The sequence below is a fragment of the Bos mutus genome, chromosome 17, assembly GCF_027580195.1.
Source record: "Bos mutus isolate GX-2022 chromosome 17, NWIPB_WYAK_1.1, whole genome shotgun sequence".
In the NCBI taxonomy this organism is placed as follows: Eukaryota; Metazoa; Chordata; class Mammalia; order Artiodactyla; family Bovidae; genus Bos; species Bos mutus.
Genome location: NC_091633.1, coordinates 27,936,275 through 27,957,857, shown reverse-complemented (window position 1 = coordinate 27,957,857; position 21,583 = coordinate 27,936,275). Strand labels below are relative to the sequence as shown.

Below are 21,583 nucleotides of genomic sequence, written 5' to 3'. Positions count from 1 at the left end.
GCCGCAGGACAGACGTCACTTCAGAGGGTTAGCTGGGGCAGAATTAACCGACGTGGGCAGGGCCCAGGAGGTATGGGCTACATTTTAGTCACCAGATCACAGTCCTTGCTGGGATCTATGCACTGCCCCCAGTACCAGCCCAAGACCCTCAGAGAGCAAACTGCCAAAGGCTCGTCCTTGGGCAGACCCGTGGGAAGACTCTCTGGGCAGAGCAGCCCCAGGTCCCAGTGCACAGCCCCTCCCAACCCTTGTGAGGACACCCGTGAGGTCGCCCTGCTCCAGCTGAGGTGGGGGCACCCGAGGAGCACTAGCTCCAGGCGCTTCTGTCTCCACAGCATCCGGCCTGGGAGAGGGGCAGCGGCTAGGAGAGAGGAGGATGGGTGAGCCTCCTACAGACTCCGGCAGGTGTTCTCAGGACTGGGGCTGGGCCGGGCACATGGAGGAAAACCTCTGTGAGCAGGGGCGCTCCAAGGGCAAGCAGGAATTGGGTGCTGAGCATTTCTCAGAGGGTGTCAGCGGGAATGGCCGTGGTGGTAGTGGCAGGGCCAGAGGGGCGTGCCCCGTGATGGCAGCAGGGACGCATGCCAGGTGGTCTGACCTGCTGTCTGTCATGTCTGTGTGCCCCTTCCTTGTCGTCACAGGGGACCTAAGGGGTAGACCTGCTAAGCCTCATTTCAGAGATGAAAACATGGGGTTTCAGAGAAGGCTGTGCCTGGACTGGGGTCTGTGCTCACTGTGGACTGAGAGCTTAGAAGCAGCAAGGTTGACCCGGGGCTTTGGAAGAGGATGTGCTGGGGTGGGAAAAGGGGTGGGGGTTGAAGTGGGGGTGAGAGTGGGGCTGGGGCTGAGAAGCTGGCCAGACCACCTCAGCAGCCAGCACCAACCCCTGGAATCCCTGCCTCCACCCCAAGCTGCAGGAACCACCATGACCCCTAGTTCACAACATTAGCAGAGAGCCGAGGCTCGGGGGGTGGAGGGCTGGCTGTGGGAGTCTGGCCCTCAAGAGGGCCCCAGGCCCTCCAGCCAGCTGCCTGACTGCCCCCTCCCAGGCCCTGTTCCTGCAGCCCAGCTCGGGGAGCATGTCCTGGTGGAGTCGGGGATGGGGGCTGAGCCTGGCAGACAGGCCAGACAGACAGACAGCCCTCCAGAGAGAGCTAGGTGCTGACCAGCCAGCCACCTCGCTGGGCCGCTCAGGCAGACGGCAGCTGGCCAGACCAGCGGGTTGCCTAATGAGCCCCACACAATTTTTCACCCCATATTTTTCCAATATAAAAAAGCAGTTAGACTCCAACCACAGCCATCTGGCTGCCGGGCTCTGGAGCCTCCTGGCAGCACGGCCGCCTTCCCCGCCAGCAGTCGGGTGCCCAGAGCAGGACTTGGGGGCAGCGTGGGGAAGCATGTGGGGGGGATTTTGTGGGGGGGGAGCCACATGTTTTGGGGTGGTGAGGGGGGCCTGCAGCCCGGGGCGTGGGCTGCCCCCCAGGGCAGGGCCTCGTCCCTCAGAAGGAAAGGCGGTGGAGAGGTTTTCCATCTGTCTGTCTGGGTGTCAGCCTCAGGGGCTGGGCTGGTCTCTGATTGTCTGTATCTGGGAGGCACAATGTCCTCATTGTGTTTGCACCTGGAGCCAGAGGCAGAGCTCAAGGCTGGTGAGGAGGGGCAGGTGGGCTGGCAGGAGCCTGGGGTTGGGGGCAAGGTAGGAGGGACAGGTCCATCTGGCCTCAGATACTGGAGCAAACTGGCCAGGAGAGATGGGCCCTGGACCTTCCTAGCGTCCCACCCTCCCTGCCTGCCATGGCATCGCCAGCACCCAGCACGTGGGTGAGTCAGCGTGGACAGACCCCATCAGCTGCAGCTTCTCACTCTCCTGCCCCACCTGCACGCCCAGCTTGCTTCTCCTTCACTGACCCCCTCCTTCCAGAGCAGCCCAGGTGGCTTCCAACCGGCTGCTTCAAATCTGCTCTGCACCAAGGAAGGTGACAGGTCAAGCTTGTTCCAACTTGTCCTGGGAGGCACACCCATGGGTGTGCAGGGAGCTGCCCCTGGCCCGTTGGCTGCCAGGCTCCGGGGGAGGCCAGGGCGCTGCTGTAAGTGGATGCTGTCCTCCGTCCCGCCCATGCTCTGGCGGTCTCCTAAAGGCAGGACTTTGGCCATCCTGGACATGCTATGGACACACGTGGCCTTCCTCCCGTCTAGCTCCTACTGGCTCTGCTCCTGGAGGAAGGCAGTTGGAGCACTGCCAGGGGCAGAGGGCTTCTCTCTGCTCTCAGGAGGGGGCCGTGCCACAGGCCAGCCAAACTGAGGTGGGGAGGCGAATGGTCACTTTGGCTGAAGTCCCAGTCAAGTGTCTGCCAGGGCCCTCTGACCTGCGCCTGCTTTCTTATGGGCCCAGAGGAAGTTACTCATCGTCCAGAAACCCAGCTCGGGCAAAGGACAGAAGGCACTCAGGTCTCTCTGGTTATCCAAACTCTCCATACTCACCACCTCGACTCAGAACCAAACAGCCTTGAGTAACTGGGTGTCCCTGCCACGGAGGAAACTAAGAAGTCTGAACCACAGTTGATACCCTTGGTGCATAATTAGTGTCCCCAGGGAGCACTGCCAGGGTAAGGCTGTGTGGCAGGGACCTCCCAGGATGGTGGTTCCCCACAGGGCTTGGAACAAAAGCTGAACTTCTTGCCATGATTATTTTTTACATCGTGACCCCTCTGAGCTCATCCCCTCCCTCCTTCTGCTTCAGCTCCACTGGACACTTTGCACCAACATCATCCCTTCCTCACCATGGAGTGATCAGTCACTTTGTAAGATCAATGATGTGAGAAGAGGGAATGCAGATGAGATGGCTGGTGTTAGAAATGCCCCCGGGGATTAAAGTGGTGACTATGAGGAAGGGCTTCCCTTGTGGCTCAGATGGTAAAGAATCTGCCTGCAATGCAGGAGACCTGGGTTTGATGATCCCTGGGTCGGGAAGATTCTCTGGAAAGTGGAATGGCAACCCATTCCAGTACTGTTGCCTGGAGAATTCCATGGACAGAGGAGTCTGGTGGGCTACAGTCCATGGGGTCACCAAGAGTTGGACATGGCTGATCGACTAACACTTTCATGAGGAAGAAGCCATTTGCCAAGAATGCCAAGCAGAAAGAGGAACCTGATGACCGCAGACAGGCCATGCCAACCTAGAAGGCCGACATCCAGGCCTTTAGGTGAGAAAAAGAAACTACTAAGCCACTGTTAAGTCCAGTTTCCATTACAGAAGTAAACTGCGTTTCCTAACTGATCCAGGGCCCAGTCAGTTCTGACCATGCACATCCCTGTCCCAGCGGCAGAAATACCAAGATTCAGCCATGGTGGTTGGTGAATACCCTGGGCCCTAAAGTGAGCCCCTGTCCTAGGTGACTGCTCTGCGAAGCCCCACGACCTCCCCTCCATCAGGCAGCTCATGGGGCTCTGTCCAGGACCCCTCCGGCCTAGGCTGAGTGGCACCACTGTCAGCTGCATGGAATCTCAGCCCTGGCCTCTGGCCTCCAACTCAAGCTTCCCAGGGACACACTCAAGTGTCACAGGAGAACCACACGCTCATGGAGAAGGCAAACTTGGGTGACCTGGGAGGAAACCTGTACCTTTCCCTGGCTTACCAGCCAAGGGGCTTTCTAAAGCATGACTTGGCTCTGTCCACTTCTGCGGACGTGTCTCCTTACAAACAAACAGCAGCAGACAGGCTTACTCACTCTGTGCTAACTCGCTCACTGTAGCCCCCATCAGTCATGGAGCAGGTGGGGACACGGGGGCATGGAGAGTGGACGGCTTCTCTCTCCCTCCTCTGACCTTGGCCAGCCCTGCAACGGAGCCATGGGCTGTCGCATTCGGGACTGGGTGTGTCCCCACATCACCCATGCAGCCCACTCAGGGCCCGCCACTGTGGCCCCGGCCCAGTCAGCGTGAGGAAGGCTGGACTCAGCCCTTCCTCCTCAGGAGCCCCTGAGGCCCCAACACAGAACCCAGCCAATTCCTCCCAGGAGAGGGCTCTGGGACTCGGACCATGGACTTCTCAGAGACCCCCCAGAGAGGAGTTCTTCCCTCAGGCTGCACAGGGAATCGCCAGAAAGAATCACGGGTTCCAGACCACCCCCAGACTTGGCCAGAGTGAGCTTCTGGGCCAGCTTGAGGGTGGGTGTGACTGTAGAGGAAGTCAAAGCCACGGTCCCCCAAGCACCCTCGGTCACAGCCCGCCGGCCTTGATGCTCGGAGCCGATGGCCCCGTGCAGTTCTCGGTGTGCGTGCTCGTGGCAGAAACTGTGTGTGGCTGGGCCCTGCCTCTGCCCTTCCAGCCCCTGGTCTCCACTCCCAGGGTCCTGCCTCCTGCAGGACGGTGGACCAAAGGGTGGAGGGAGAACGCTGCCAGGGCCAGCGCTGACCAGACAGCTCTGGAAGGCGCAGTCAGGAGCCTCAGGGTCTCAGAAACCCCCTTCCCACACCCTCCCTCAGAGCAGCCCTCGGCTTCAGAGCACTTTTCCTGCATGTTGGTTTTAAATGAAAGGAGGTGCTGAGGGCAACGGGCCAGCATGACCCTCTCCCAGGTGCTATAATCTAATTCATTAAAGGCATCAGGAGTGACAGCGCCTGTGGCAATGCGGCACCTGGCCCGGGGTTCACCTCGCCGGCACCCACCATGCCCTGTCTGCTCACAGGACAGCTGAGGGGAGGGCACCCAGGACCAGAGACACTTCCCAGCTGCCCTGCCCTCTCGTCACCTTCCTAGGATGGTCTAGACCACAGCGACCCCACAGGGCATCTGGGCCAACTCACTTTGGACAGCACATCCTTGACCTCCCCCGTGGCCACACCCACACCTCCTCTATCCACCATGTGATTCCCACTGCTACCACTCACCCGGCCCAGACCAGTACCCCTGCCATGAAACTTGTCATCTGGACCCCAGGTGTGCGCTACAGGCCTGCCCTGACCCTGCTCACCCTGCCAGGCAGCCTTTTTGAATCCTTTCCACGCTTGCTCACCTGCTCACAGGCTGAGCTGTGCTAAAGCGTGAAGCCTGCAGGAGAGGGGCTGGCCGTCTGTCCATCCACAGCTCCAGTCCAGGCAGGCCAGGACACACCAGGGAGGTAGCACTGATGACCACATACCGCACAGACCCTCTGATGGAACCACGCTCCAGTTCACAAAACCTTGCGCAAACAGCGCTCAGCAGCCCTCCCGCCCGCCTCTCACAAAGTGCCTTATGTGCACTGCCCTCACTGCCTGGACACTCGTCCTCCACGGTGCTCAGCGCCAGCCCCCGGGCCCCACCCCGAGGACCAGGGGCTCCATCGTGTCGGTGCGGCCACCTCCTGCCAGTCTCACCATCTAAGATTCTTCAGGTGGGCTGTTCACTTGTTCACCAAAGATGGTGCAGCCAGACTGCCTGGGTTCCAGCTGTGTGGCCTGGGGCAGCTTTCTTACCCTCTCTGTGCCTTAGTCGCCACATCTGCATCGGGTAGTGGCGGGTCCTGCCCCATAGTGCTTTGAGTGAGGGCCAGGCACTGTGGGAGGGCCCCTCGCTGTCCCTGTGCTAACTTCATAAAGCCTGAGACAGTGGAAACTTCACTGTTCCTGAAAATCAGGGACTGGGGGGATTGTGAGGGACCAGGCACTGCTGCTATTAGCAGAAGTGTCTGTTTGGGGGTGATGTTTACAACCCCTAGCTTGGAAACACTGGGGGCTGCACTTGGCCCAACAGAGCGTGGCCCCTGCTCTGCCCATGGTGCCCCGATTCCAGGGAACCCTGGACTGACAGCTGCAGACAGGCCAGGAGCCGGGGTACGGTCCTGCAGTCCCAGGGAGCCTGGGCAGCACCTCAGCATGACGTCCTTGGCATCCTCAGCCAGGACAGGCTGGCACCTCCACACCCGGGAGGCCACCCCCACCCCCCACATGCCCCACAGGAGAACCACAACCTTTCTGCCTGGTCTCTGGGGCCCAGCCTGCCAGGAGGCCAGGTCAGCAGGACGGGCAGGTGAAGTGTGTGTGGGGATGTGGCTTACCTTGTCATCCCCGTCGCTCTCGCTGTCGCACTGCAAAGGGAGAGAGAGAGAGGGGAGTCAGTGTCCTGCAGGCAGGCTGGCCACTAGTGGGTGAGACGGTGAAAATGTGGGCTGGGGGTAGAGAGGGCCAGAGGCGGTGGCTCTGGCAGACCCCCACCCTGACTCGGGGCCTTGGGTCTGGGGTGAGGGTGGCCCCAGCCAGGGGCCCAGGTACCAGGAGCTGGGAGGAATCTGGGGGCCCCTGGCAAGCTCTGGGTCAGAGCTCCATTGAGACCCTGGTGCGGGGGAAGGGCACAGGTGTAGGCGAGGCAGAGGTGAGACAGAGGAGAACACGTGACCGGGGAGACACAGACCAGCCACTGCCCCAGGCCCAAGCTGGCCCAGAGCCACCAGGTAACCCCAGGAAACACATGGAGTAAACCCCACTCCCCTCTGGTCCTCTCTCAGGTGCTGAGCTCCCTGGCAGTGGGGGTCGGTGAGATAAGAGGGGCTCCTGAGTGGCTATGAGGCCCATGGACCAGGGCTCAGCTGAGGGAGACGCAAAAGCCCAGCCTCGGAGCAACAGGAGGGCGGGGACAGGGTGGGGGCGCCCGGGACGCCAGCTCCCACTGCCCGGCCCCTGCAGACGCCCCAGTAGAAACCGCTACACATGTGAGAGCAGCTGGTTAAGGAAAGATTGTGACAATCGTGTAAACACATCTTTGTTTTCAGTTCCCAGTAAGCACAGAGCTCTAAAAAGAAAGGCTGCTCTAGAAACCACAGCAATTTTCCCCCTAAAAGAATATAAAGGAAAAAGAAGCTCTTCCCAGCAGCTGTAATTGTGACATGTTTGTGTCAAGTGAATTATACCGCTGAAAATAAATCTCCCTGGAACTCACAGGAGGCTGATGGGACCCTGGCAGACATGTGGGGGTGTTCCCCAGACACATGCTGCTTCTGGGGGGGAGCCCACCCCAGACCCACTCAGCAACGGGGCACACACCCTCCATGCCCTGGGCTAAGGGCTAGAGTGGTACAGTGAGAGTTCACAGAGTTGTGCCAGCCTGCCTTGGGCTTCACCGCGGTGGGAAAGTGACCCTGGGGATGGTGGGAACCCCAACCTGGAACCTGTGGCAACAGGGATTGGTATTTGGGGGGATCTTCCTGAAGCTGAGAGCAGCTGCATGTACCCTCTGCCTCCCAGCTTTGATGTGCACCCTGCAGGGCCTGATCCGAGACCTCTGGGGGGTGGGGGGTCCCTTCACAAAAGGCAGAAGGGGCTGTGGGCCCAGTTTCCTCGCTGGACAACCATGGCAAGAGGCCTCTGCCCCTCGGGGCTGACCAGCTCTAGCGGGGTGGCTGACACCTGGGAGGCAAAGCAGGAAGGTGAGGAGGGGAGTGTGTGGGGTGAAGCTGGAAAGGTGAGCAGCCTGAACACACAGAGCTTCACGTGCAGAGCCCGGACTGTGCTCTTAAGTGTGCAACCATGTGACTGGCACTTCAGGAGAGAGGGGTGAAGGGACTAAGGGGTCGTGGCCTGTGGGGAGCGGGGCCTGGAGAAGGGCTGGCATGTCTCTGATCCTGCAGAAATAGCGGAGCTGCCGGAGACCCCCAATCAGGCCTCTTTATGCCTAATTAGTGGCACGGAGCCCCTGAAGTGGAAACTGTGATCCCATCAAGCCGTCAGAAGGCTGGGTCTCGGGCACAGCACACCTGTCCCTCGGCTCCCCGGGAAGCAGCCCCAGGCCCGGTTTCACAGCCCTCCTGCACCTTTGGAAGAGGCCCCTGGTGACAGCTAAATGATGTGACATTGAGGAGGGGGGTGAGGGTGCCTGCCAGCGAGTGCATGGAGCCTGTAATTAACCAAACAGCTCACCGTTTTCAGCCAGCACAGGCTGCGTCGTAAATGAATTCACGTTATTAAGTCCTACTGAATTAATGTTTAACTGCAATAGAGTCAGAATTGAATGAGGCAATTAATCAGGACAAGGAGGGAAAGAGAGCCACATCTGTCTTGCGGGAGCTGCCTGAGCGAGGCGACCTTCACAGGGCTAGGCTGGGCGGCCCTGGAAACTGTCACCCTGGGGTGGGTGGGGGTCCAGGCAGGGAGCCCACAGAGAAGGCGACAGACCCTAGGCAAGTGTTGGGTGTGCAGGGAGCACAAGACACGGCTCTGGGGCAGATGCCTGCTCTGACGCTGTGCTGCCACCGCCGCTGTGCAGCCTTGGGCAAGTGCCATGACCTCTCTGTTCCTCAAGTATGCTTCTGGAAAACAGTCAATGGCCCACCTACAGAACTGTTGTAAGGTTTATATGAGTGAATATGTACAAAGCTCTAGGGCTGGGCACATACTCATTACTATATACAGTGAAATGCTGTATTTCACCACCACCACCGTTACCATCATCACTATCACCACCACCACTCAATATAATTACTGCTGTCTTCCAAAAAGGATGAGAATGAGGGCTTCCCTCCCCTTTGGAATGGCTGAAGGCCCTAACCTAGGGAGTTTCTAGGAGGTGTCTCCCAGCCTTGGAAGTGCTGGCTCGTGTTCCTCACCATAATGGCTGGTGGCTAGACAGGGAGCCCTATTTGGCCCATATGAGAGCCCAACGTCAACCCCAACCTTCCCTGCTTGCCCCTAATTCCAATCCCACTCAGCAGGAACCACACCCCTCTACTGGCCTACCAGTTCCTCCCAGCCTAGTCAAGCCAGCAAACAACGAAGCAGTAGGGCCACTCGTCCAGGGCCATCCCCTCTGCCCATCTGTCAGTCAGCCCAGGGTTAGTCCCGAGTGCACCTCAGCTCACCCGGCGACCTCAGGCTATGTCAGCCCAAATGCCTGGGACCCAGGTGACTCTAAAGAGTGGCTGGGGGGAGGTGCCCTGCTGGGAGCTCATATGACCACCCAGCGTAGGTCAGACACATGTGAGCTCAGGGTCCTGCATCACAGAGCCGCCGAGCTCAGCTCCTCCACGCCCCAGGCCACCGCGTCACTCTGCGAACAGATGTGACCTGTGATGTCTGAGGTCGTTGTGTGTCGCCCATGTTCACGGAGGTGATATAACAAGGGACACGTGGTAGCCCCCAGGCTTAACTGACAGCCTTCCCTGATCCCCATCCACGGGTGGACAGGCCTTGAGACAAGGCTTAAGAAGCCAAAAGCTAGATGAGGCTTCCGTTGTCCTAATGTTTAAAAAAGAATTGCTGCCAACATTTAAAAGTCTGGAGACTCCTCACGAAATCCTGCCTCTTACTGAGAATGGGAGCCACATGCTCAGATGACAGCTCTGCCCAGTGCTAGCGGGGCCCCACTGTGACCCCCACCCTGCCTCTCCTGACGTCGAGGGCCAGAGTGCTGGTCCTTGTCACATGCTAGGAACATGGCCACACAGAGGCTTCTAGAGCCCGATCCTGGGGCTCTGTCCTGACTCCTCCACTTAGTCATGTTGGCCACTCATTTCACTTCTTGGAGCCTCAGTCTCCTCATCTGTAGAGAAGGGGGTGAGAGGTTCCACAGTGGGGTGGGCTTGGGGTTCAACAAGTCACTGTACTGGAGCGCTCAGAACAGCAGCTGACTGGCAGGCTGGGCTCTCTAACTGTGAGCTGCTGCCACAGCCGTATCACCTCCTTTGTTGTCACTGAATGAACTTCACCTTCATCACCTGTCAGTGTCATCACCATCGCCACGGTCGCTTTCATCATCACCGTCATCTCCATCATCACCCTTGTCACCTTCACCATCACCACAGTCTGCCCCAGCCCCTTCCTCATGTTATCCGACCAGCCCTTGGAGGCACCCGAGTCCTGCTCGGGGCCTGCACACAGACTCCCTCACCTGACAGTGACTGCTCCCCTAGGGCACCGCACAGGAGGTCTGCGGGGCTTAGCCTCCATCACCGAGTCCCTTCCAGAAATCATCACCCTCCACAAATTGACACGGTCATTCAGCAGCCACAGAGACTGGCCTTGTTCTCTTAGCGTGAACGTTAATTACCGTGTCACAGCAGCGTGAGGAAGGCTGCGGGTCTCCCACTCCTCAAACAAAGGCATGAAAAATTCATGGGCAAGAAGACCTCACTGCTGAGCCTGTGCTCCCACCAAGACGTTCTAGAATCCAGGGCTGGCCCAGAGTCACCTGTGGGGACAAGTAGGGTCCCTCCATGTGCGATGGAGACAGAGGGTCTGCCCTGGGGGGAGGGTGTTTAAGACCACCCCTAACCCAGCCTCCGTCCAGAGGTCAGAGAGGGCCGAGGGGCAGTGTGGCCTGGTGCTTGGGGAGGAGGGGAAGGTGGGCCGGGTCCCTGTCCCAGCAGCAGGGCCTATGCTGTGCAAAGGCCCCGGAGGCCCTGCCCGCAGACCTGCCAGTGGGCAGAGGGGGGCCGCACACCCCTCAGCCTGGGCTGGGCTCGCCGTGGGCACGGTCACCTGCAAAGGCCTGAGCAGCTGCCAACCGGGAAAGTCGGCAGGATCTGTGGTCTGCGTGTGAGTGGAAGGCAACAGGACCTTCTGTTGAGCCCACCCGGGTATGAGGGGAGGAAGATCTGAGCCGCTGCACAGTGGTGTTGACCCCTGCCCTGGGCCGAAGCCATGAGGCTGGAGGTGTGCTGGGGGACACCTGGGAAAGCTCAGGTGACACCGGTCCTTGGTGCAGGCAGTGCTCACTGGGTGTGTTCTCGTGTGTGTGCCGAGACATGGGGAGTCGTGCTCTGAGGCTTCTCAGACGTGAGCACCTGGCATCAGTCCAGTGGGCGCTCTACCCGAGGGTATCTTGCCAGATGCCCCAGTGAATGCATGGCACCTGAAGAGTCAGACGACCTGCCGTGGGGCCACATGGTGCCACGTGTGTGTGGGGCCCAGGAGCAGTATCCATGTGGGCAGGACACGTCTGTCCTCAGGGCTCCCAGCCTCCTGTGGCCCTGCACATCAGCCCCAGCTTAAACATCCTGCTTGCTGGAGCTGCCTTGGAAGAACTGGGAGAGAAGAGCAGGCCCTCACCCTCTAGGGAGCAGAGGAACGCCACACCCACCCTGAGTGGAAATCCATCCTTCTCCGCTGATAAAGGTGGAGGTGTCACCTTCATTTTTGTTGCAAACGCTCCGCGGGGAGGCAGAACACATTCCAGCTAAGCGATTCAGCGAAAATACAGAGCCAGATGAGGAGCGTGAACCCCAGGTGGGCAGCAGCCTGGGCGGAGGCTGCGCTGTCTGGTTACCACCCAGAGTGGGCTGCAAGGCTGCTGTTCATCCTGTATGCTCACCTCCACCTTAGGAGTGAGCACTGCAGCTGAGGGTTTCAGCCAGGCTCCCCGGCCCTGTCAGAAGGAGACCCTGGGGGCTCTGGGGAGTGGGGGTGGCCAGGGCAGTGCCGGGGCCTTCGTTATCCCATCTATGGACCAGGGCAGCCGTGGTCGTCGGGTGGCCAGGTCTGAAATGCGGGGCGGTACAGCGGCGGGAGTCAGGCACACGGCTGGAGAAGGCTGCAGCCACCCATGCCCTCTGTGGTATAGGCCCACTTCATGAGATGAGAAGGCAGAGGCTCAAAGGGTAAAGGGATTTACTTCCGGCCACGTGGCCAGTGAGCAGGGGCCCAAGCTGAGTCCAAGCCCCAAAAGGCCTTGTGCCACTATCCATCCTCCCACAGGCGAGCCCTGGGGCTATGAGGTTGGCAGGAGTGGGGGCAGGAGAAAGGTAGGGGCCTAGAAGACAACAGGGCTTGGGCTGATGCTCACTGGGGTTGCTTCTCCACACTTCTCAAGTCCCCACCACAGATCCACCTGCTTACGGATGGGGAAACTGAGGCAGGGTGCCTGGAAGCCCTCCCAGGGCATGGATGGAGGGTGGGTGAGCAGGCTCCTAAAGCCATGGTCTTAACCTGGCCCATGTGGTCAGGGCCCCATGCCAGTGACTCACTCGTGGCAGCTGAGACTAGACAGAGATCCCTGTCCTGCCCCTGGCCACCTCAACCCAGGAACTCCAAATTAGACAGGAGATCTGGATGGTGGATCCTGAAAACTCTATTCTTATTTACTCAGCTAATTCACTTTTTATGACTGTTTAGGCTTCAAAGCAAAACAAAGCACTAATTACCCAATTAATGAGCAATTAAGTTACTGCATCCTAATGGCCAGGGCGCAGCTTCCTCTGTGAGCAGAGAAGGTGGGGAGGAGGCTACCGAGCAGGGATGCACTGGGGGGAAATGCCATCCGTCACAGGTAGGGGCAGCGAGGACAGAGGGGCCCAAGTCTGCCCAGGGCAGGTGCCCCTTCCATACTGCCTGCCCACCTGCCTGCCCCACGGCCCCTCGGGGCCAGGACAGCAAGCCCCACTAACCCATCCATCCAGCTGTGCCTCGGCCGATTCGGAGCTCATGGAGGGCAGTAGCAGAGTTCTGGGGCCCCAGAGGCCACCAAGCCTGGCTGAGAAGAGATGGCCACCAGGGCAGTGGGTTTCATAGGGCCTGAGGGACAAGAGGCTGGTGACCCTGCTCCTGCCTCCAGGGTCTCTTCCTGCATGTTCTCATGTGGCTGACAGCAGCCTCGGAGGGAAGCCCATGGAGACAGTACAAGGCTTGGTGGAAGCCCAGAAACATCTCAGGCCCTGAGCCTAGGATGTTGAGTGGCCAGTGTGTGGCCTGTCCTCAGAGGGCAGAGTCTGAGTGTAGCTGGTGCCTGGTGAGAGGGGAGGCCGGCACAGAAAAAGCCAATCCCCCCAACCTGGAATACAACTCTGGGCTTTGTCACGCCTGGCCGTCGTGACCCACCGGCGGCCACACCCCCTACCCCTGCCAGGCTGCCTTCCTCGCCCTTCCCTGAGCTCTGTGTGGAGCAGCACCCCACACAGCGCTAGTCCAGAGTCCGGACCTCACCCTGCAGCCAATCTTCAAACTAGTTGCTAATTTATTTAACATCAGCCTCCTTCTACTGAAACCCAAGTTCCCTTAGAACAAAGATCTCATTCCTGCAGTCCAGAGCAGGTTGGGAGTGAGCAACTGAATTAATGACTAAGGCGGGTACACACAGACTCCAGACACTGGGAGCAGGGAATGAATGAAGGAACACATGGATGATTCTGCTCTGACCACTGACCAGACCACTCTCCTCCTCCCCTCATGGGGCCTCCAGGGGATGGAACCCAGAGGGGGCTTTGGGTGTCACATAGAGTGGGGTTGCTGCCTGTGGTGGGGGCCAGCCCCACAACACTGCCTCGTATCTCACACAGTTCTGGAATGTTCTGTCAGACAAAGTTCCTGAAGCTGAAAACCTACTAATCACTGGAGCCTTGACTGTAACTGCTATGAAAAACACAAAGTTATGTTTCATTTTCTCTGGGTGCAGTTCCCACAGACTACAAGGAGAACTGGGGCATGGTCCTGTGGGTGACTTTGCCAAGAGCATGTGCTGGGAGCACCCCACAGCCTCTGCTCCGAGGACCCACGCTGGAACCTGGGCCTGGCACTCACAGCGTGAATGAGTCATTTTGCCCCATAAACTTCTTTCCCATGACTGCTCAGTGCTGCGGCCGACATCCGCCTCATTCCTAGGGCAAACGTGTATCCAAATCTCCACAGGCCTCAAGGGTCACAACCTGCTCCCACAACTGGCCGGCCACACTGTAATTACACCTGCACGCAAGCACATGCACTCACAGTGCCATATACACACACTCACCGACACACAAACACTCACATGATGGGCAGGGTCCAGTGCGTGCTGTTTCCCTGAGAAACGCCCATCCCCCAGGTAGCCCGAGAGGACGGGCCTCCCCTCAGATGGCACTCCTGGACCCTGAGCCTCAGGGGGCCCCTCTACATCCTCTCCCCTCCTCTGTCATCCCCTTCATGCACCCGCTTCCCTTCTTGCCCATCGGCCCCTCCCTCCATGGCACCTATGAGAGCGGGCATCTCTGGGTTCTCTTCAATCCTCTGACCTTGGGTCCTGGAGTGGCAGGTGACCCACAGTGAGGGGGCCACAAAGACTTGGGGACAGCCAATAGTCGCCACTTTAGGACTTACTTTCCAACCTCTCCCAGCCCCGCCCGAGCTGGAGGGGGACAGATGGCATCCCTCAGAAGACCCCGCAGCCCTGGGCTCCACCTCAGGGGCCTTTCCAGGGCCTGGGTCCAGTCCTTCCCGCACACCGCGGACACTGTGTCACACCAAGCCGGCTTTCCCTTTGCTCGATCAGCCCTCGCTGGGCTGGAATAATGAATGAGCCCCTGTCAGGAATGAATAAAAGATGGCCCCCGGCCCTGCCGCCCGCCGCTGACCTTTCTGGAGTCGACTGTATTAATATATTCTCCTGTTGTCAGACTCAAAGCACTAACTGCCTTATGAATTATTTATCAACAGAAAAAGTCTTAACCAGAACGGTGTTAACATGAATCCCTAACCTTCTGGGTCCCAGCAGCCCCGCCTGTTCTGCATAATTGAATTTCAGCTCCCAGCGGCCTGGCCAGGCCCGTCACCCACCCGCTCCCCAGAATGACTGTCCCTCCAGCCATGGTTCCTGACACATGTGGCCACAGCCTTGAGGGGTCCCGCAGGCTTGCCCAGAGCGTCTGTGTCCAGCCTCCTGGGACAGGCCCTGACTGGACTGGAATCCTTCAGGTCATGCTATCTGAAGGGGCAAGGGCAGCTGGGGCCTCCAGGAGACCTGAACTGCTCTGTGCTAATCTGAGGGGCTGGGATCTGCCTGCACCCCAGGCTGGGCCAGGAGAGGAATGTACCCATCCCCACCCCCCCATACCCCTCCACCGCTACAGCTGCCCTGGAGGGTGGCAACAGCCGAGGTAGGGGTGGGAGAGGTGAGTCCAGGGGCAGAAGCTGTCTCCTGACTGGTCGGGGAGGAAGCTGGCGAAGATCCAGCACGGGTAAGGGGCCTGTGGTGGCCCCCACAAGCTCTCTCAGAGTTCACTGTAGAGCGACCCTGCTGTCCACAGCTTGGCCTCTCACTCCCTAACAAGCTGTCCTCTAGAGAATTCCAGAGCCACACACTCCTGAATGCTCGGCCCTCAGAAACTGTTAGGATGAATGCAGGTGTCCTAAGTAACTAAGTCAGTGCAATTGGTCACTTAACAACCGATGGTTAACCAGCCTGAAGCTTCAGGCCCCCAGCTTGAGCAGAGGGCCTCCCAGCTCCAGTCTGCCTGGCTGACTGCTCTCTAAAGCTCCCATGGGGTGCCTCGCCCAGAGGAGTGCCAACGTCAGATGGCTTGGGTGGCTGGGACCAGCCTGCTGAAGCTGTGGGTTGGCAGGCCCCTCCCCTCTTCCTCTCGGGGCCCTGGCATGCCTGCACCCCACCACGCATTTGCCCTTGGCCTGACTTCCCTGCTGCCCCTGACCGCTGGCACAGCTGTCCCCAGAAACCCCGGCAGTGCCCAGCACTCTTGAGAAGCACCCACTGCATCCACCAACTCCCCATCAGAGCAGGGACCCCAGGACTTGCTCTGCTGTGCCCCCAGTGGAACAGAGGCCGCAGGCCTCAGTGATGCCCTGGACAGACACGTGGAGTGTGACACTGGCCTGCCCCACAGCACAGAGAGTAACAGTGGGAGCCTGGCAGGCTCGTTTATTCTCCCCACAGCCCTGTGGGTTGGGTATCGTGGCTCCTCCCTCTTACAGATCAGACGACTGGGGAACTGGGTGGCACCCAGTGGCGGCTTCCCCTCCTTTCCTGACCCAAGATGCTGCTCAGCCCTGCTCAGTGGGCCCCTCATCCCCTGGGGTTTTGCAGAGCCTTGGACCTGTGGTGCAGCTGCCCAGTGGGCAGGGGCTAGCTAGTGCCTCTGGCTCCGCCATCCCTGCCCCTCCCCTGCTCATGTGACACCTGGGGGCCACGCATGACCTTCGGAGGCTTTGGTGTGTTCCTGATAGAGCAGAGTCAGGAGTCAGAAAATTCACTAACCCAGAGGGCTGAGCCAGCCTGCTGGGACAAGCGCCCGGAGTCCAAGCGGCGGGGTGCTCAGGGCTCACAGGGGCAAGTGGCTGTCCAGGTCTGCGCCAGCCCAACCTGTGACATGTGTGGGCACTTGGATGGCCTCCCCCCAGCACATGCTGGGGTGCTATCTCATGAGAGGGAAAGCGGAACACAGGAGCAGGTCGGGGACCCCCAGGGAGCACAGGACGCATCTTTCTCCCACCCTAGTGTCCAGCAGGACATAAGGTAGCCACCAGAAGTTTCCTGGCCAGGAAGGTGGGTCCTCAGGACCCCTGGAATTCAGATGCTAGAGCCCTGAGGGGGATGGCGTGCTGCCCTGGCCTGCCTGGTGCTCACCCCGCCCTGGCCAGGCTGACCTCTGTGGGACAGCAGAGGAAGTGCCAAGGACCCAGTTGCCTGCAGAGGAGGGCCACAGAGGGGCCCAGAGCATGCATACATGACAGCCCCAGCAGGCAGAGCTGTCAGACACCTGCAGCACCACTCGGAACCGCTCATACCAAGTCCCAAGTCCTTGAGTTCTTCTGCCTCTTTACCAGCACCTCACTAAATCTAGCACCCATCCCTCCCTACCAGCACCCCTCTGCCTGCACCACCACCGTCTTACAGCACTGTGCAGGCCACCTGCTCACCTTCTGTTCAGTCACTAAGTCGTGTCTGACTCTGCTACATCATGGACTGCATTACACTAGGCTTCCCTGTCTTCCATTATCTCCCCACGTTTGCTCAAATTCATGTCCACTGGGTTGGTGATGTTATCTAACCATCTCATCCTCTGTTGACCCCTTCTCCTGCCCTCCATCTTTTCCAGCATTAGGGTCTTTTCCAATGAGTCGGCTCTTCACATCAGGTGGCCAAAGTATTGGCACTTCAGCTTGAGCATCTGTCCTTCCCAATGAAGATTCGGGGTTGATTTCCTTTGGGACTGACTGCTTTGATCTCCTTGCAGGTCTATTTATCTTATTCTCCCTTTAGGAAGAACCTGCTGCCCAGTTGCCTGGAGAGCCCCCCACTGCGCAGAGCCTGCCCACAGGAAGCTGAACAGAGGCCCCCAAGGCCACACTCTTTCTGCTGCCACAGGACTAGACAGATGGGTGGGTGTGTGGACAGTGGCTCCTCTGACAAGAGGCAGGCCAGACACGGGCTGGGGGTGCACCACAGGTGAGGACACTGCCCACCCCACTCCAGCCGTCCCTGGTGGCCTCTGAGAAGCAGCCACTTCCCAGCAGCGGCTGAAGGGCTGTCCTGTGCTCAGAGGCGAGAGGAGCATTCAGCTCCCAACTCTGGGGAGAGCCTGACGGGCTTTTATTGCTTTTGTACAAATTACGGCTGCTCGGAAGTGGCCCAAGGAGCAGGGTAATGGATGTCATAAACCTGCCTCGTAAAGACGGAGCCTGCACTACATGGCTGTGTGCGGGGTGGGTTAGGGGAGGCCCGCGCTGGCCAGAGCAAGCTCTGCTGTCAGGGGGGGCTGAACTGCTCCTGGGTGGGCATGGGGCAGGCAGGTCTCAAGGTGGCTCAGGGGCCCCCCGGGCACATGTCCACCAGCCTTCCTGCCCTTGGATGCTCACTAGAGCCGAGTCCCCCACGTGCTGTGCCTCCTCTTCAACCACAATTGCCCCTGGCTCATGGAGCAAAGCTGGCAAGTGACCCACATGCGGCCGACCAGGTACCCCATCCCCAGGAGTCTCCCTGCCTGCCCTCCCGAGCCCCAGCGCCTCGGTTCCCAGAAGGCAAGACTGTGCCCCTTCTGCCAGTGGGTGAGGGTGGCGGGGTAAGAAACCAGATCCAAGAGCCACAGCTACCATTTCCAGTGCATGCACACGCGTGTCAACACACACGGGCACTCAGAGCCCGTGAGACACACAGCCCTGCTGTTGTGGTGAGAGCTTGACTGGCCTCATCCATCACCACACTGGACAGGGCCTGGCCACCGCAGGTGCTCGGCAGATGTGTGTGGGCTGCTGCAAGCTGTTACACACACGTGTGCATGCTTGTCTTCCCCAGTAGCAGCTGCTTTGCCCACCGAGTGTGACAGGCCCTGTCAGGACCGGCAGGGGCTCCGGGTGGCAGCCTGTATCCATCACGAGTTGCTGACACACCTCCTACAGACAGGAGGCGTCCACAGCCTCTCCCCATGAACAGAGGTGGGGAGGCTGTGATAACAGAGCACCAGGAAGCCATGCCACACCACTGCTACTGCTTCCTCCTGGCTCTCGGGACCCTGGTAACCCGCCGCCATGCTGTAAGGAAGCCCAACCAGCCCGTGGAGGTAGGCCCCGTGTCGTGGGAACAGAGGCCGCTGACCATGAGCTGGTATCAAGCTCCAGACGTCAAGAGCCTTTCACGACCCCGCCCCCCAGATGTCTAAGTGTTTCTGAAATGAGCGCCCACCCCTCCTAGACTTCCTCAGCAACTGCTTGTCTGGCACAGCAGCAGCCTGGGCCCCGCCAGCCCTCATGTCAGCTTTGCCTGGGCCACGCCAGCAGCTAGCTTCCACTCTGTCCAACTGCCCAGGCTCCCAGGGGAAGGGACTGGCCAGGGGTGTGCTAGGCTGCATTAGGCTCTCATGGCCCTGAGAAAAGATGAAACTCAACTGTGCCAGGAGCCCAAAGTGTGCCTGCCTGAGACTGGGGATGGGAGGTGCTGCAGGGGAGGTAATGGGAGATTAGCAGGCTCTCTGGGAAATTAGCTGTCAGCAGCCCAACCAACAAGCCAAATTTCCAGAAATCCCCTGAAGGCAATCAAGTCAATCAGCTAATTATGCCTCGTGTGTTTGTATGTGTGTGGGCGGGGCTACCCTGGCAGTTTGGCAGGTGGGGCCCCACCCGACTCTGGTGAGCACCCTGGGCCCTTCGCACCTGGTGTGGAAGCTGCCTCCTGCCACCTCCAGGCTGCCTGGCTGGGGTGTAGGCGGGCGCTCCCTTCTCCTGATCCCACCGCGGCTCTGCTTGGAACCCACAGTTAGAGCCTCACATCCCAGCCCGCCCTCCTGCTGTTCCTGACGGTGGTACCTCCTCCCACCGCAGGGCCTTTGCCCGGCTGCTCCCCAGCCCTGTGTCAGGACGGGGTTGGGAGGTCTTCTTGCCAGGCTACTCAAACTTCTCCATAGCACTCACCACCTCCCCGGGGACAGGGACACTGGCTGTTTGGTTCCTTCCAGTGGTGGTGATACTCAGTAAATGTTTGTCGAGGGGAGGAGGGACCTGGAGGTGAGAGCTGTACCCCAGCCCAGGGAGGGTGGGAGGACGGCAGCTCAGGCTGAGATCCGGCTGGTGAGGGCGGGAGAGGAGCCTGGAGGCCAGCGGCTGGCTGCATTCTGGTGCCGCGGGCTGCAGGGGGCAGGCTTCCTTCAGAGGGTGACAGACAGGGGCCTGGGCAGGGGACTGGATGGGAGGAATTGGTGGGGAAAGCCGGGGTGAACTGGGAGTGTGGCCCTGAGCGGAGGCCCCTCCCGACAGTGGGGGCTGCAGCGGGTTCTCTGCCCCCTCCCTGACCACACCCACCCTGAGGATACCTGCCAGGACACCGGATCACCAGGGTCCAAGGCCCTGTCCCCAGGCTACACACTCAGGGTGGGGGCAGGGCAGCCTCCTGCCTGTGAGGCGTCTAGGTCCTCATTTCTCTTTAATAAAGGAAACTCCCAAGTCCCCTGCTTCAGCCGGAGATGATGGATCCTTGTGTCCTTGGCTGCAAGCAGTCAAATTAAGAAAATTACTTTCTAACTAATTTTATGGCACTAACGAACCTCTGGCGGCATGCTGGGGACGTTGCGCCAAGCTTTCGGGACATAACATTGTTGAGGACGGGCAATAATTGGGGATTTGCTGGGGATAAATCTAGGCAAATTAAACTTCTAAGTACAGTCTATAATCCAGGTCAGACAACAAATGCCCTGTGTCACCTAGCAAGGGGATGCTGTGGGGAGAGGCAAGGACAAGCGTGACCCCTCCTGAGCCTGAGGCCCTAAATGCAGACACACAAACAGCAAGGTGTGTGCAAACATATACACCTACGCATAATGACACATGGCTACAGGTCACACACATACTGCATGACCACAGTCATACATATAGGCACATCGGTGCCATGTCCAGACACAGGCTCCCAGATGGACACTTACATGCAGTGTGGCACACACACACACACACACACACACACCTGCTGCATCCATAGACACACATGGGCGCCTCCAGACTCTTGAGAGGACAAGACACAGACTCACACAGAAATGGCCACAGAGAAACATGGAATACTTCCGGGTGCAGCTGGGGAGCCCTGCCACTGCCACACAGAGATACCACCTCATGGGCACATGGGAGAGATAGACACATGTGAACATACAGGGTTACACAACACATACTTCCCTTGCACTGAGAGTCATACACAAACAGGGCTCTCAGCCTGAGTGTCACCCTTGTGCCAGAGGGCTCCATGGTGAACTCTGGATCTAGAGGCAGGGTCCCAGCCGGCCTCCAAGCCTCACCCTCCGGCTCCCGGCAGGGTCACCTGCCAGCCCCCAGCCTCGGCCTGCTGGGCAAGGGTCCTCTAAGCCCCGGCCTACTCCTCCAGCCTCAGGGGAGGCTGCCACCATGCCAACTGGACAAAAGGGCCAGCAGGGTTGACCATACATGCCCTGCAGTGCTGCCCAGCACACGTCAGGGACCTGTGGGCACACTTGCTCACGCCAGGGCCTGGTGCACACACACCGGTGTGTCTGCAGACATGGTTCAGGAACCCCCAGGGCTGAGCAGCAGGCTGGGCCGCTGCCCCCCCACCATCTGTCACTCATGTGCAGCCTCAGTGGGGGCTAAGCTGCAAGCAGTTGGCATGTTAATTACAACTTCTTCTCCAGGAAACATTCAAAGCAGCATTTTGCAGAGAAGACCACAAATGACACAAGGTGGTTTGGAAGCAGAGGGCTGCCCAGAGGCTCTGGCAGGGAGACCCCAGCAGCCCCCAGGCATCTCAGGAGGCTCCACATGGAGTATCCCTGGGCCCAGCCTCTCGGGGCTCCCAACCCTCCAGGACAGGTGCAGGCCGGTGGGCGTTCTGCGTCTTGCCCCCAACTCTCCCCATCACTGCCCCAGGTTGCCCTGGCGCCAACCTGGACCATATGGCACCTCCCAGAGTGCAGGTCCTGTCCAGGCCTGGCCGACCACCCCCATCAACATGGTCAGGAGCGGTTGGCGCATCAAGACCACCCAGGCCCATGGGAGGAAGGAGCAGCCTGGGGCCGCCAACCATGACTCCAACAACAGATGTGAGCACAAAGGCTGCCCGAGGAGGGCAGAGGCCTTCCCAGGAAAGCACCCCTTGGGTGGCACCTGGGACCACTGCCCAGAAGTGTACAGCAGCCCCAGTCAGAGGCTCAAAGATGCTACAGCCTGGCCCAGGATTTGAGGCAGAAGGCAGAGCTGCCTGGGCTGGCAGACCTGGGGATCGCGGACCTGGGGGAGGGGAGGGCCAGGGACCCTCGGCTGTCCCTGCCACCCGGGGAATTAATGGGTTAATTACACACCCTATAAAAAGCCGCTGTGATTTAGAGAGCCTGCCTGTCAGACCCTGGAACTCTGGAACTCGCAGTTAATCAGGAGCTGCAGGATGAGGCGGGCGGAGCCCAGGCCCCTG

The 21,583-nt window shown here is 59.4% G+C and overlaps 1 protein-coding gene across 1 annotated transcript in view; it reads right to left on the bottom strand.

Annotated features, from left to right (window-relative positions):
* FBRSL1 (fibrosin like 1) overlaps nt 1-21,583 on the bottom strand; it is an 84,199-nt gene that overhangs the window by 26,702 nt on the left and 35,914 nt on the right. Inside the window, 1 exon segment of the mRNA XM_070386360.1 lies at nt 6,036-6,065. Coding sequence (XP_070242461.1) covers nt 6,036-6,065 — 30 coding nt within the window.